This window comes from Mycteria americana, assembly GCF_035582795.1.
Source record: "Mycteria americana isolate JAX WOST 10 ecotype Jacksonville Zoo and Gardens chromosome Z unlocalized genomic scaffold, USCA_MyAme_1.0 Scaffold_18, whole genome shotgun sequence".
Lineage (NCBI taxonomy): Eukaryota > Metazoa > Chordata > Aves > Ciconiiformes > Ciconiidae > Mycteria > Mycteria americana.
Window position 1 is genome coordinate 8,057,802 of NW_027445436.1, and position 13,648 is coordinate 8,071,449.

At 42.4% G+C, this 13,648-nt stretch overlaps 1 protein-coding gene across 8 annotated transcripts in view; it reads left to right on the top strand.

The window, feature by feature from the left end:
• The window catches only part of LOC142402964 (BDNF/NT-3 growth factors receptor-like), a 270,912-nt gene that overhangs the window by 39,761 nt on the left and 217,503 nt on the right, over positions 1–13,648 (top strand). For 7 of the 8 annotated variants that reach the window (XM_075488975.1, XM_075488970.1, XM_075488974.1 and 4 more), the window contains exon 7: positions 11,474–11,610. The exons of the other annotated variant lie outside the window; for it this stretch is intronic. In XM_075488975.1, the coding sequence (XP_075345090.1) occupies positions 11,474–11,610 (137 nt within the window). The remainder of the gene's footprint in view (positions 1–11,473; positions 11,611–13,648) is intronic. 8 annotated transcript variants of the gene reach the window in all.

Sequence of the window (13,648 nt, forward strand, 5' to 3'; positions counted from 1 at the left end):
TTTTTATGCGGCCCAGGATGCAATTGGCTTTCTGGGCTGCAAGCACACATTGCCAGCTCATGTCCAATTTTTCATCCACCAGTACCCCCAAGTCCTTCTCTGCAGGGCTGCTCTCAATCCCTTCATCCCCCAGTCTGTACTGATACTGGGGATTGCCCCAACCCAGGTGCAGGCCCTTGCACTTGGCCTTGTTGAACTTCATGAGGTTCACATGGGCCCATTGCTCAAGCCTGTCAAGGTCCCTCTGGATGGCATCCTTTTGTCCAGTGTATCAACTGCACCACTCAGCTTGGTGTTATCTGCAGACTTGCTGAGGGTGCACTCAATCCCACTGTTTATGTTGTTGATAAAGATATTAAATAGTATTGGTCCCAGTATGGACCCTTGAGGGACACCACTTGTTACTGGTTTCCATTTGGACATTGAGCCGTTGACTGTAACTCTTTGGATGTGGTCATCCAGCCAGTTCCTTATCCATCTAACAGTCCATCTATCAAACCCATATTTCTCCAATTTAGCGGCAAGGATGTTGTGGGGTGACCATATCAAAGGCCTTACAGAAGTCAAGGTAGATGACATCCATAGCTCTTCCCACTGATGCAGTCCCTCTGTCGTAGAAGGCTACTAGATTAGTCAGGCACGCTTTGCCCTTGGTGAAGCCCTGTTGGCTCTCTAATCACCTCCCTGCCTTCCATATATCTTGACATGTCTTCCAGGAGGATCTGTTCCATGATTTTACCGGGAATGGAGGTGAGGCTGACTGGTCGGTAGTTCCTAGGGACCTCCTTTTTACCCTTTTTCGAAGTGGGTGCGATATTCCCTTTTTTCCAGTCACTGGGAACTTTGCCTGATTTTTCAAATATGATGGAGAGTGGCTTGGCAACTGCATTAGCCAATTCCCTCAGGACCCTGGGATGCATATCATCAGCTTCCATGGACTTGTGTATGTTCAGGTTCCTCAGGTGGTCTCGAACCTGATCTTCTCCTATGATGGGAGGGACTACGCTCCCCCAGTATCTGCCTTGAGGTTCAGGGACTTGAGAGATGTGGGAAGAGCAATTACTGATGAAAATTGAAGCAAAAAAATTGTTGAGTACCTCAGCATTCTCCATGTCAGTTGTCACTAGTTCTCCTGTCTTATGTATCCCCCAGTACATTTTCTTTAATCTTTCTTTTCTGGCCAATGTACTTGCAAAAGCCCTTCTTATTATTCTTCATATCCCTCACCTAATTCAGCTCCAGCTGTGCCTTAGCTTTCCTGATCCCATCTCTACACATCCAGGCAGTGTCCCTATATTCTTCCCAGGATACACATCCCTGGTTCCACTGCCTGTGCATTTCCTTCTTACGCTGTACTTTGAGCAGGAGGTCCTTACTGAGCCATGCTGGTCTCCTGCCTTCCTTGCCTGACTTCTTACACATGAGAACTGAGAGCTCTTGCACTCTAAGAAAAACGTCCTTAAAGAGCTGCCAGCTCTGTTCAGCTCCTTTATCCCTGAGGGCAGTTTCCCAGGGGGTCCCATCTACTAATTCCTTAAACAACTGAAAGCTCACTCTCCTAAAATTCAGGGTCTTGACTTTACTCTTCACCTGGCCCATATCCCTCAAGATTGTGAATTCCACCAGGGCATGATCACTGCAGCCCTGGCTGCCACCAATCTTGACCCATATAATTAGTTCATCTGTGTTGGTAAGCAACAGGTCCAGTAATGCTTCTCCTCTGGTTGGGCTGTCTATTACCTGAGTTAAGAAGTTATCCTCGATGCACTCCAGGAGTCTCCTGGACTGCTTACAGCTTGCTGTGCTACTTTTCCAGCAGATGTCAGGGTGATTGAAGTCCCCCAGCAGGATCAGGGCCTGCGAGCGTGATGCTTCCTGTAGCTGAAGTAAGAATTCTTCGTCAACAGGCTCCCCTTGATCGGGGTGGCCTGTAGTAAACACCAACCACGAGGTTTCCTTTGTTGGCATGGCCCCTAATTTTTACCCATAAGCTCTCGACCTGTTCATTGCTGTCTTTCAAAGACAGCTCTGTGCAGTCAATCCATTCCTTTACATAGAGGGCAACCCCTGCCCCTCCAGCTCTTCCTGTTTGTTACCCATGCTGCATGCATTGGTATAGAGGCACTTCAGCTGGGCTATCAACCATGTCACCTTTTTAGAGGAACACACCCTAATTCGTTTGAGGCATTTCACAGGTGTTCCCCTGTTGGTTCCTAATACATCAGCAGCCCCTGGCTCTTTTGCTCAAAACTCTATCCCTTTCCCCTGCTACATCTGTTCATTAATGAGCTGAATAAAGGCTAGTTACAACTTAGATGCCATCAACTTTGTGATTTCTGTTGTTGGCATTTAAAGTTAGGTGTGTTCAATAACTAGAAGATCCCTTCCAAGTGCAATATTAAAAGTGTCAATCAATTGTTATGATGTTTGCAGCACTATTTTTTCCAACTGCGTTTGGAATGTATTTATGTATGATGAAAATTGCTGGATCCTTTTAAATTTTAAAGTCATACTTAATTACTACGTCAAAGGTTTTTAAGTTGCATCTACCACAATAGTATTAGTAGAACCTTCTGTGTAGAGAAATGATGTACTTTATTAATGCTGTTTTCACAGCATTTGCTGGTTGTCCATACAGTGTGGCCACCCAGACCTTCCTCTTTCTTGTTTCCGGCTGGTAGATAGCATTAGAAAATCTAGAAAGAGAAGTAAATACTTTGTTCTCATTACTATTTCTGTAAGTGATGGCTGCGATTGCCACTGGTGTGTTCAATTCCTGGAAGCAAGTCATGTCTTATGTGTGGGGTAAGGTCACTCGTAAGTCCGTTAGTCTTCTGGAGATCACCTGGAGCTCATTTAATCCCAGGGATGCAGTATCAGATTCTTTGGGACAGGTTATATTAAGTTATTAGTTGCTGCCTCTGGTAAGCATTTGATCACTGAGCTCCTATCATTGAACTCATTGAAACTGAAGATGTCTTTTTCTTCTGGTATTTTTGGGAAAGGCCTGTCTTCTACAGTTGTCTCTGCAGCCCCATGTGGATTTTTTTGTTGCTGTGGTTCTCAGTCTAGTAATGCTGGTAAATCTATTCAATCTGGTCAATTTAGTTAATTCGAGAAACTGTTTTGTGTATGTTGGTGTGGTGTTTGATCTGGCTTTCAGTTTTGTTTATCCTCCTAGCTTTGTATGTTTATTTTTCATGTATTGTTTCTACAGATGCTTTCTGTCTTGTCATTGCTCACATATGCTAGCTAAATATAATGACCAAAGTAGCAAAAAAGTACATGAGACTAATTTTTTCTAGATTGTATTGGGTCTGGCTGGGATGGAGTTAACTTTCCCCATAGCAGCCCTCATAGTGTTGTGCTTTGTATTTGTAGCTAGAAGGGTGTTGATAACACACCAATGTTTTGGCTACTGCTGAGCAGTGCTCCCACAGCATCAAGGCTGTCTCTCCAACATCCCTGCCCCCAAAGGCTGGTAGACTGGGGGTGGGCAAAAGGTTGGGAGGGGACATAGCCAGGACAGCTGACCCAAACTGGCTAAAGGGATATTCCATACCATGTGATGTTGTGCTCAGCAAAAAAAGATAAGAGAAAGAAGGGGGGGAGGGGGGCATTCATTATTAAGACACTTGTCTTCCAAAGCAACTGCTACATGTACTGAGGTCCTACTTCCCATGAAGTGACTGGACATCTGCCTGCTGATGGGAAGTAGAGAATACTTTTTTTGTTTGTTTTCCTTTGCTTTTACATGAGGCCTTTGCTTTTCTTTATTAAACTGCCTTTATCTCAACCCATGAGTTTTTCATCTTATTTTCTCCCCCCTGTCCTGATGAGGAGGGGGAGTGATAGAGTAGCTTGGTGGGCACCTGGCAGCCTATTGGTGGCACCTGGCACCCACCTGTTTTCCTATTGCCACACCTTATAAAATAAAACTCAACTACTTTGGGAAAGGGAGAAAATTAATTTAATGAGTGATTAAGTTAAGAACAAAAGGAGGGAAATAAGACTAGGGCAGCCCCCCCAAATGTAAATGGGAGCAACTCCACTACTACCATGAAAGTTGGCCCTTTTCCTGTTGTAAAACCCATGAAGCAGTGTCCTGGAAAACAGTGACACTGTAATGCAGCTTTATTTATTGTGTCTTCAGGGTGACTTCTTTCCTTGATGAACTCATTTCCCCTGTGCAAAACTCAACTGTTCCTCCTCCAGCCCTGTACCACAATAATAAATGATGGGAAAGATTTTAATGAGCACTTTTGCTCTGCAGGTGCTTTAACTAGAGCTCAGTGTTAATTGCATGTGGTGGGTTGACCTTGGCTGGCCGCCAGGTGCCCACCAAGCTGCTCTATCACTCTCCCTCCTCAACAGGGCAAGGGGAAAAAATACTACGAAAAGCTCATGGGTCGAGATAAGGACAGGGAGATCACTCGGCAATTACCGTCATGGGCAAAACAGGCTCAACTTGGGGAAATTAATTTAAATTATTGCCAATCATATCAGAGTAGGATAATGAGAAATAAGAACAAATCTAAAAAACACCTTCCCCCCCACCCCTCCCTTCTTCCCAGGCTCAGCTTCACTCCCCACTTCTCTACCTCCTCCCCCTGAGTGGCACAGGGGGATGGGGAATGGGTGTTATGGTCAGTTCATAATGCTTTGTCTCTGCCACTGCTTCCTCCTCATGCTCTTCCCCTGCTCCAGCGTGGGGTCCCTCCCATGGGATACAGTCCTTCACAAAATGCTCCAGCATGGGTCCTTCCCACGGGCTGCAGTTCTTCAAGAACTGCTCCAGCATGGGTCCTTCCCACGGGCTGCAGTTCTTCAAGAACTGCTCCAGTATGGGCCCTTTCCACAGGGTACAGTCCTTCAGGAACAGACTGCTCCAGCATGGGTTCCCCGTGGGGTCACAGGTCCTGCCAGAAGACCCGCTCCTGCATGGGCTCTCCATGGGGTCGCAGCTTCCTTCAGGACACATCCACCTGCTCCGGCATGGAGTCCTCCATGGGCTGCAGGGTGGATATCTGCTCCACTGTGGTCCTTCATGGGCTGCAGGGGGAACAGCCTGCCTCACCATGGTCTTCACCACGGGCTGCAGGGGAATCTCTGCTCTGGCACCTGGAGCACCTTCTCCCCCTCCTTCTTCACTGACCTTGGTGTCTGCAGAGTTGTTTCTCTCACATATTCTCACTCTTCTCTCCCAGCTGCTGTTGCGGCAGCGTTTTTTACTCTTTCTTAAATATGTTATCACAGAGGCGCTACCAACGTCACTGCTTAAATAAATCTGGGAATCAGATAATTTTTTAAATTTTGTAAGTGTGAAGATAGTTAACCACTGAAATAGCATTTTGGGTGTAATGACAGAGTCCTTTCTCCTTGTTTAAAACCCTCCTTTTCTAAAAGTTGCTGTAGTATATTGGCTAGAACATTGGTGCCGAGAGATCAGTTACAGACTACAATTTGTATTAGTATTCAGTTATTTCGTAATTAGGTCATATCCTTCCTTTGATAGATATAGTGACAGTTTGGCTCTACTGAGGGCAGTATAAGTTTTCTGTAGAAAGTAGTAATTAGCAGCATGAGGACATTGAAAGCTCTCAAGGAATTCAGACACAAGGTTTTTATTAATTTCCATTGACAATTGTGTAGCAAAATGCTATAGTAGCCTTTGAAAATTTCAGCCAAAATATTTGGTTTTGTCATTGTTGTGGTTTAGCCCTAGTCAGCAATTAAGTACCACACAGCTGCTCACTCCCCCTTCCCCCCCCCCCCCCCCCGGTGGGGTGGGGGAGAGAATCAAAAGAGCAAAAGTAAGAAAACTCATGGGTTGAGATAAGAGCAGTTTAATAATTGGAAGAACAACAAAAAAATAATGATAAATTGTAATGAGAAGGAAAACAACAAGAGAGGAACAAAACCCAGGGAAAAACAAGTGTTACAACCGCTCACCACCCACTGACTGATGCCCAGCCAGTCCCCGAGCAGCAACCACTACCCCCCCGGCCAACTCCCCCCAGTTTATATACTGAGCATGATGCCATATGGTATGGAATAGCCCTTTGGTCAGTTTGGATCAACTCTCCTGACTGTGCCCCCTCCCAGTTTCTTGTGCACCTGGCAGAGTATGGGAAGCTGAAAAGTCCTTGACCAGTGTAAACATTACTTAGCAACAACTAAAACATCAGTGTGTTATCAATATTATTCTCATACTAAATCCAAAACACAGCACTATACCAGCTACTAGGAAGAAAATTAACTCTATCCCAGCAGAAACCAGTACAGTCATTGTGGAATTCCCAGCTGTGCATGGTGAAAATATGAGTCATTGCCTAGCGATGCTTGACAGTTTTCACTGTAATGTCCTCAGCCATCAGTTTGCACTAATGATGGTCTGTGAAAGTAAATAGCCCGCCTATTTAGTGTTTTACTTCTAAAGCCTGACATAATATTTAGAGAGACTCAGTTGACATAAATGAGTCCACACACACACACACCCACCCACCCCTTGCCTTTTGTTGTGTCCGTTTGTGCTGGAGTGAACGGAAGTGACTGCTTATTCTAATCCAGAGCTGCCTATTCCCTGGAACAAAGCGTTATTGATTTGAATATGTGTCGTGGTTTAACCCAGCTGGCAGCTAAGCCCCACTCGCCTACTCCTCCCACAGTGGGATGGGGGAGAGAATCGGAAGGGTAAAATTGAGAAAACTCATGGGTTGAGATAAAGACAGGTAAAGCAAAAGCAAAGCAAGGAATTCATTCACTCCTTCCCATGGGCAGGCAGGTGTTCAGCCATCTCCAGGAAAGCAGGGCTCCATCACGTGTAATGGTTACTTGGGAAGACAAACGCCATCACTCCGAACGTCCCCCCTTCCTCCCCGTGGCTTTTATTGCTGAGCATGATGTCATATGGTATGGAATATCCCTTTGGTGAGTTGGGGTCAGCTGTCCCAGCTGTGTCCCCTCCCAACTTCTTGTGCACCCCCAGCCTACTCACTGGCAGGACAGTGTGAGAAGCAGGAGAGGCCTTGACTCTGTGTAAGCACTGCTCAGCAATAGCTAAAACATCAGTGTGTTAACACTGTTTTCATCACAAATCCAAAACATAGCCCCATACTAGCTACTATGAAGAAAATGAACTCTATCCCAGCCAAAACCAGTACAATATGAAAACAGATTTTCTGTATGCAGTGAAATAATGTAGCTATTATACACCTATGCACAATGAAAGGCATTGGTTTTAGTGTACACTTCTTATACATCTACTAAACTGCGTAACTGTCTATGTTAGAATTTAAAATTCTTAGTAGCAAGGTCTGTTCTCCCTTTTTTTGAAGAGATTGAAAAGCTTTAGATAGGTTATTGAGAAAAAAGAGACATGAGAAAAATAAATAAAACAGTGGTCTTAAAAAGATCATTCAGAAACTTTCTCTTCCCTGTCCTATCTGAACAGGGAATGAACAATGAATTTGAACAGAGACAAATTTCAGAACTGATATAAGGAAATACTATTGCATGCAGCCTGGATAATATGCCTATGAAATTCATTGCTCCAGAAAGCTGAAAATTATGTCATGGCTATCTTGCGTGATCTTCTTATGCTACCATCTAAACTTACTGTGCTGGCTGTATACAAAACTATGCAAACCTATTGTCTGATTGCTTATATCGATTGCTGTGTATAAAGTCCTTTAAAATGTGCATCCATATCAACAGAAGTGGTAGTCATCTAAAAAACCTGTGTTTAAACAAATTAATGTATGAATAAATGCAGCTGGATTAGAAATCTTTTTAATTGTGTAGGTGTCAAAATGCTACTGATTCATATAAATGATCTCACACTACACTGAACGCACGTATTGAACATATGTTTCTGTTAGGGAACATTAGGGGTTTTTTATATGCAATTATTTGTCAGTACAGGTTTTGCTGCTTGGTCTCACTACTTTACTCCTAAGTCCAGTGAATCACCTTTTCTAGATATGTCTTATGTTAATATCTTCTTTGTCCAAGCAGAGCTCAACTAGTGTGTGTTCTGCTGTGGCACAGTCTGGGTACCACTTGAAAAAGAAGCCAAAATGGTCTTGCATTAAAGTTCACCAACACAAAATATCCAACCAGAAAAATGAATCCCAAAGCAATTATTTTATGTGTTTCTTACCCACCTCTTATGACTGGGAAAGGGAATAAAACAAAATGCACACAATAATGTGATTGTTATTATATGTCTACTTTTTTGCTGCAAGAATTTCTGCAAGATCTTGCAACTGGTGTCTAGCCTAACTTTACAACTCTATAGAATAATAAGCACCATTATTTTATAACCTTCTGGCAGGGTACAAGCAAAATATAGCTGTTTCCCTCAGATATATAACACCAAAATGTTAGCAGAAATTATGCGGACTTGCACAGCAAGCAGACTTAGTCCTGAGTAGTAGTGCCAGGGAGAAGAGGGGAGTCTTAATCTCTTCCCAAGTTTAGATCTGGCAAGAGCAGTTGGAACAGTTTTCAGAGGTGGTGTGGAAGGGTAACTTTATAAAGCAAATTATCTCATTACTTCTCTCCCTGTTCCCTAATCAGGATAATTAATAGCCAAATGTTCCCTAAGATTTGTTTTATTTCTTGCCAAGCTAGTTGACAGACACTGCTGAGATTTGAATTCACAGTAGGTGAGAGCAGATGGCTACCTTTGCTAACAGATTACTGCATGAAGGCCTACAAACCATCCAGCTTTGTCTTAATAAAGTTCAACATATGATTTATAAAGTGAACATAATAGAAGAAATCCATGACACCTATATTGGGAATCACATTACAGCACTGCTTAAAGCACTAGAAGTGCTGAAGTAGTTATTGTATATTTGTGCCGATTTTCAAATCTTATTATAGGCAAGAAAGCATAGCATGGCAAATGATTTGTCTTTTCTTTGGTATTACTTCCTCTCATTTCAATTTATTGAACTAATTAAACTTAAAGAGAGATTTCCAATATATATAGCTTTTATTGAACTTCTAGCAAACATATTAACATGTTACAATTCGTACTAATCAGATGGTTAATTGTTTGTATGGGACTTCTTACATTAAAAAAAAAAAATCCCTTTGCTAAACTTCTAAACCTGCAAGTAGATGATGAAACTACTATACTCTAAGTAAAAAAAAAAAAAGGGGGGGGGGAAGAAAGAGAAGCATTTTTTCAGGAAAAGAAAAGTCATCAAAAGATAATACATTGGGGTGGGTTGACCTTGGCTGGCCGCCAGGTGCCCACCAAGCTGCTCTATGACTCCCCCTCCATCAATGGGACAGGGGGAGTAAATATGATGAAAAACTTGTGGGTTGAGATAAGGACAGGGAGATCACTCAGCAATTACCATCATGGGCAAAACAGGCTCAACTTGGGGAAATTAATTTAAATTATTGCCAATTAATTGTAACAGAGTAGGATAGTGAGAAATGAAACAAAACTAAAAACACCTTCCCCCCATCCCTCCCTTCTTCCCAGGCTGAACTTCACTCCTAATTTTTCTACCTTCTACCCCCTGAGCAGCGCAGGGGGGATGGGAAGTGGAGGTTACGGTCAGTTCATAACGCTTTGTCTCTGACGCTCCTTCCTCCTCACGCTCTTCCCCTGCTCCAGCATGGGGTCCCTCCCATGGGATACAGTCCTTCACAAACTGCTCCAACGTGGGTCTTTCCCACAGGCTGCAGTTCTTCATGAACTGCTCCAGTGTGGGTCCCCTGTGGGGCCACAGGTCCTGCCAGAAAACCTGCTCCTGCATGGGCTCCTCTTCACGGGCTGCAGCTTCCTTCAGGGCACATCCACTTGCTCCGGCGTGGGGTCCTCCATGGGCTACAGGGTGAATATCTGCTCCACCATGGTCCTCCATGGGCTGCAGGGGTCAACCTGCCTCACCATGGTCTTCACCACAGGCTGCAGGGAATCTCTGCTCTGGCACCTGGAGCACCTTCTCCCCCTCCTTCTTCACTGACCTTGGTGTCTGCAGAGTTGTTTCTCTCACATTTTTTCCTCAGTCCTCTCTCTCACAGCTGCTGCACAGCGGTTTTTACCCTTTTCTTAAATATGTTATCATGGAGGCACCACCAGTGTCACTGCTTGGCTCAGCTTTGGCCAGCAGCAGGTCCATCTTGGAGCCGACTGGAACTGACTCTGTCTGACATGGGAGCAGCTTCTGGTGTCTTCTCACAAAAGCCACCCCTGCAGCCCTCCACTACCAAAACCTTGCCACGTAAACCCAATACATACATATATATCTAGCACAGCAAATAAGCTCTGTTATTTGAGAGTTTAAATTGTAAGTCAAACTTGCCTGGAACTGTTGATGAGAAATGCCTCATAATTGAGGGTAAGGATTCTTACAATGTGTAGGAACTCCAAATGATGAGTATCTCTGAAGAAATATCCAGCATGTTATTTAATTATTTGCTATGCAAATAAATATGATGTGAGGTCTTGCATGCCTAAAGTCTTTTGACATTCCTGGCAATATTTTTGAAGAGGGTTAGCTTCAAAGTAGTCTATAACGTGTTGGGTTTTTGGAAGCACTCAACATATTAGTGCTGTTACTCTTTTGAAAGTTCCCATTGCTTTGGGCGCTGAAGAATGAGAAAAATGAGATATTAAGTAGTTTATCGATTTGTGAGATGGTGGGAGAATCCTGGCTCTTGCAAAAGCTAGACTGGCTTACTGGTGAGTGGTACCATCTTGCAGCTTTTCTTCTTTCCCTCTTTTTTGAAGGCAATAGCTAAGTCTGCTGAAGTGCCCTGGATAGCAGCTCTGTGCAGTTGCTGATCCTCTCTTCTGTCCTTTCTCTCCTCTGGTTTGATCTATTCAGGGCTTTGTTTCCCTCTTGTGCACTTTGTACTTGAAGATCTAGGTTTTGCTCTGCTGTCTATGAGCTCTCTGTATGAGAGGGAGGGCTTCAGTCTCTTATGTGATACCATGGGGTAATGGGATTTTCATGTTAACTGTAATAGAGAATAGTGGGAATACCACAATGTCAATTAGTCCCTGGAAAATAGAGATTTCATTGCAACTGCTACAACAGAGACAGATTAAATTTCCTGTGTTAAAAAATGGAGGGATTTTTTTTTTAAGTTAAGTTAAAACCTGAAGTTAGGATAACTACTATTTGCCCACCTGAAACATTTCCCTCTATAATTAGCTTAATGTGTTTCCACATGCTAGAATGTTTCCTTTGGATGTGAAATGAAGGAGGCCCAAAAAATTTCATGTAGCATCTTAAGGATTGTATATATCTCCAGCAATGCTGTTTGTACTCCCTTCCTGAACAATAACTGACCACAGTGAATTTTAAGTAAGCAGTGTTTTTGATTGCATTTATACATTTCCAATAGAACTGAGCAGTATCTATTTCTGGCAAACACAAATATCCATGTGGTGGGGGTTTTTTGGGTGTGTTGTGTTGTTGTTTTTTTTTTGCTTGTATCATAGACTTGCCCTCAGCAAACCTAAGCAATTACAACATCACCGTGGTGGAAGGAAAGAGCATCACATTGTACTGTGATACTACTGGAGGGCCGCCCCCTAATGTATCCTGGGTGCTCACTAATCTTGTTTCAAACCATGAGGTAAGTTTCATGTTGAAATACGTGGCAATTCAGAGACAAGACATCTGCCAAAGGATGAAGTAAAGCCTTGTCTCTAACTTTAATTAACTTTTTATAAAAAATATGAAATAGTAAATTAATGTTAGGATTACATTTATTTTCCAGTTACTTTAAATCCATGGTGACTGCTGCAGTGCTTTTGGAAAATGGCAAACATTAATTCCTTGAGAAACTGATTTGCACTTAAGTTTTTGGATGTTCTTTTGTAAATGAGAGTGCTGTAATTTCATGGAAGTAATGTAGCGAATCAGGATACTGAAGCTTAAGTACTTTCTTATTATCACAAATACCTGCATAGAGAGAACAAGTCCAATCTACTCTAATTGTGAGAAAAGCTTTGTCTCTCAAATTTTATTATTTTTTTTAGGCCAAAAGCTTGGTGTGCTGGAACTTTGGTTGTAAATATTAATTACTTTGTGGTTTGTTTCATTTTCCTTTAACAAAACAAAATAACAAGAGTCATGAAAGTCAAAGTTAAGGTTTTACTATGTCAAAATTTTCTTATGAAGTATGAAAATGTTTCCTCAACCCATCCAGACAGTGGGAATTTTGTTTCCTGAGATCCTGGTATTCTGTGTACCTGCCTTAGACTGTGTGTGCAGTGGAGATATACTGATTAAGTTCTTTCTGATGGAGATGTTGATAAGGAGAAGCATTTAAGCAGGTCTTCAACATGCAGCTGTTGACCTCCTAAATTGCCATTATTTACACTGTGCAAGACCCTCTGTTATTTACAGTTTTATGGCATCAGCTCCTCTGCATTCATGAGAGTACAGACTGCCTAAAGCTTTCTGGTCTGTACAAAGTGCATGATGTGTACTTCCAAAACTGTTTCTGCAGTATGGAAGAGACAGGACCTCTGGGGTCTCTTAACCTCTGCACTTTCTTCACTGAGGTCATTACATTAGGCTTATGTAGAATTTGACTAGCCTGTCTTTCAGCTTTCATAAGAGCTTTTCAGAGCTCTAGTTTGATTTTTAAACTTTTCTCTAATCTGTAAAACTACCCAAATGCATCAGTTATCAACAAGAACAAGAAATTAAAACAGTTTGAGGAATTTATGCAGTTGTGGTTTTTTATTTTTCTATTTCTTTTTTTTTTTTTTGAGTCACGAGCCAAGACAAATGTGAGATACTGTTCAAAAAGTAAGATCACCTCATTTTTTAACCTTCCTCTTTCAAATGCCATGTTCAGTTTGCTTCAAGCTTTCCTGAAAAGCCTTTTTATCCTGACATAACTTTGTGAGAGGGGCTTATAATATAGCTGTAGAGCACAGTAGTCTTTTCAGTAGCAGAAGAATGAGTGCCTTTTAAAGCTCATTTGCCATTCACAACTTTCCTTTTCTGTGAGTGTTGGTTTTGGTTTCCTTTTTCTGACTTCCATATCTTTGTTTCTGCCTCCCTTTTCTTAACCTCCTATGTTGCTTCTGCCTGATTTTCTTTCCTGTTTTACAAGGAAAAAATGTTAGCAAAAGTGAAAACCAAACTTCAGTCCTGCAACATTAACCACATGCTCAGCTTTCATGCTGATGTATAAGTTGGTTAATGTCAGTTAGACTTTTCTTGCTATATGTTTCAGCCTGAACATGCAATTGAAGCCCTGTGCTTTGACTCCTGCTTTGAGGACTGCTCACCTCTGAGTGTTGCACATGGAGAAATGTGAATCGGGGTGTTGGCTTTTCCACTCCTCCTGTCCCAGTGTCACAGTGAAATCAATGGGACGTTTGACTTAAGTGGAGTTAAGGTGTCATCTTGATGTTTAAAATTCTGGTCCTGCAATCCTGTATGCAGGAGTGTCCCCACATGTCCCCATTGTCTACCACTGGAAGTCACTGTGGTTTTACAGGTGCAGCATATCATTTGCTTGTGTTCTGTGCAGCATCAAAGCATATGTGTACAATAAGTACCCCAAAAGGCATTTTTTAAACAATCATCCTAATTGTTGTTTATTTTCTAAATTTGTTTTGGTTCCTTTCCTTTTTAATAAAATAATCTTGCAT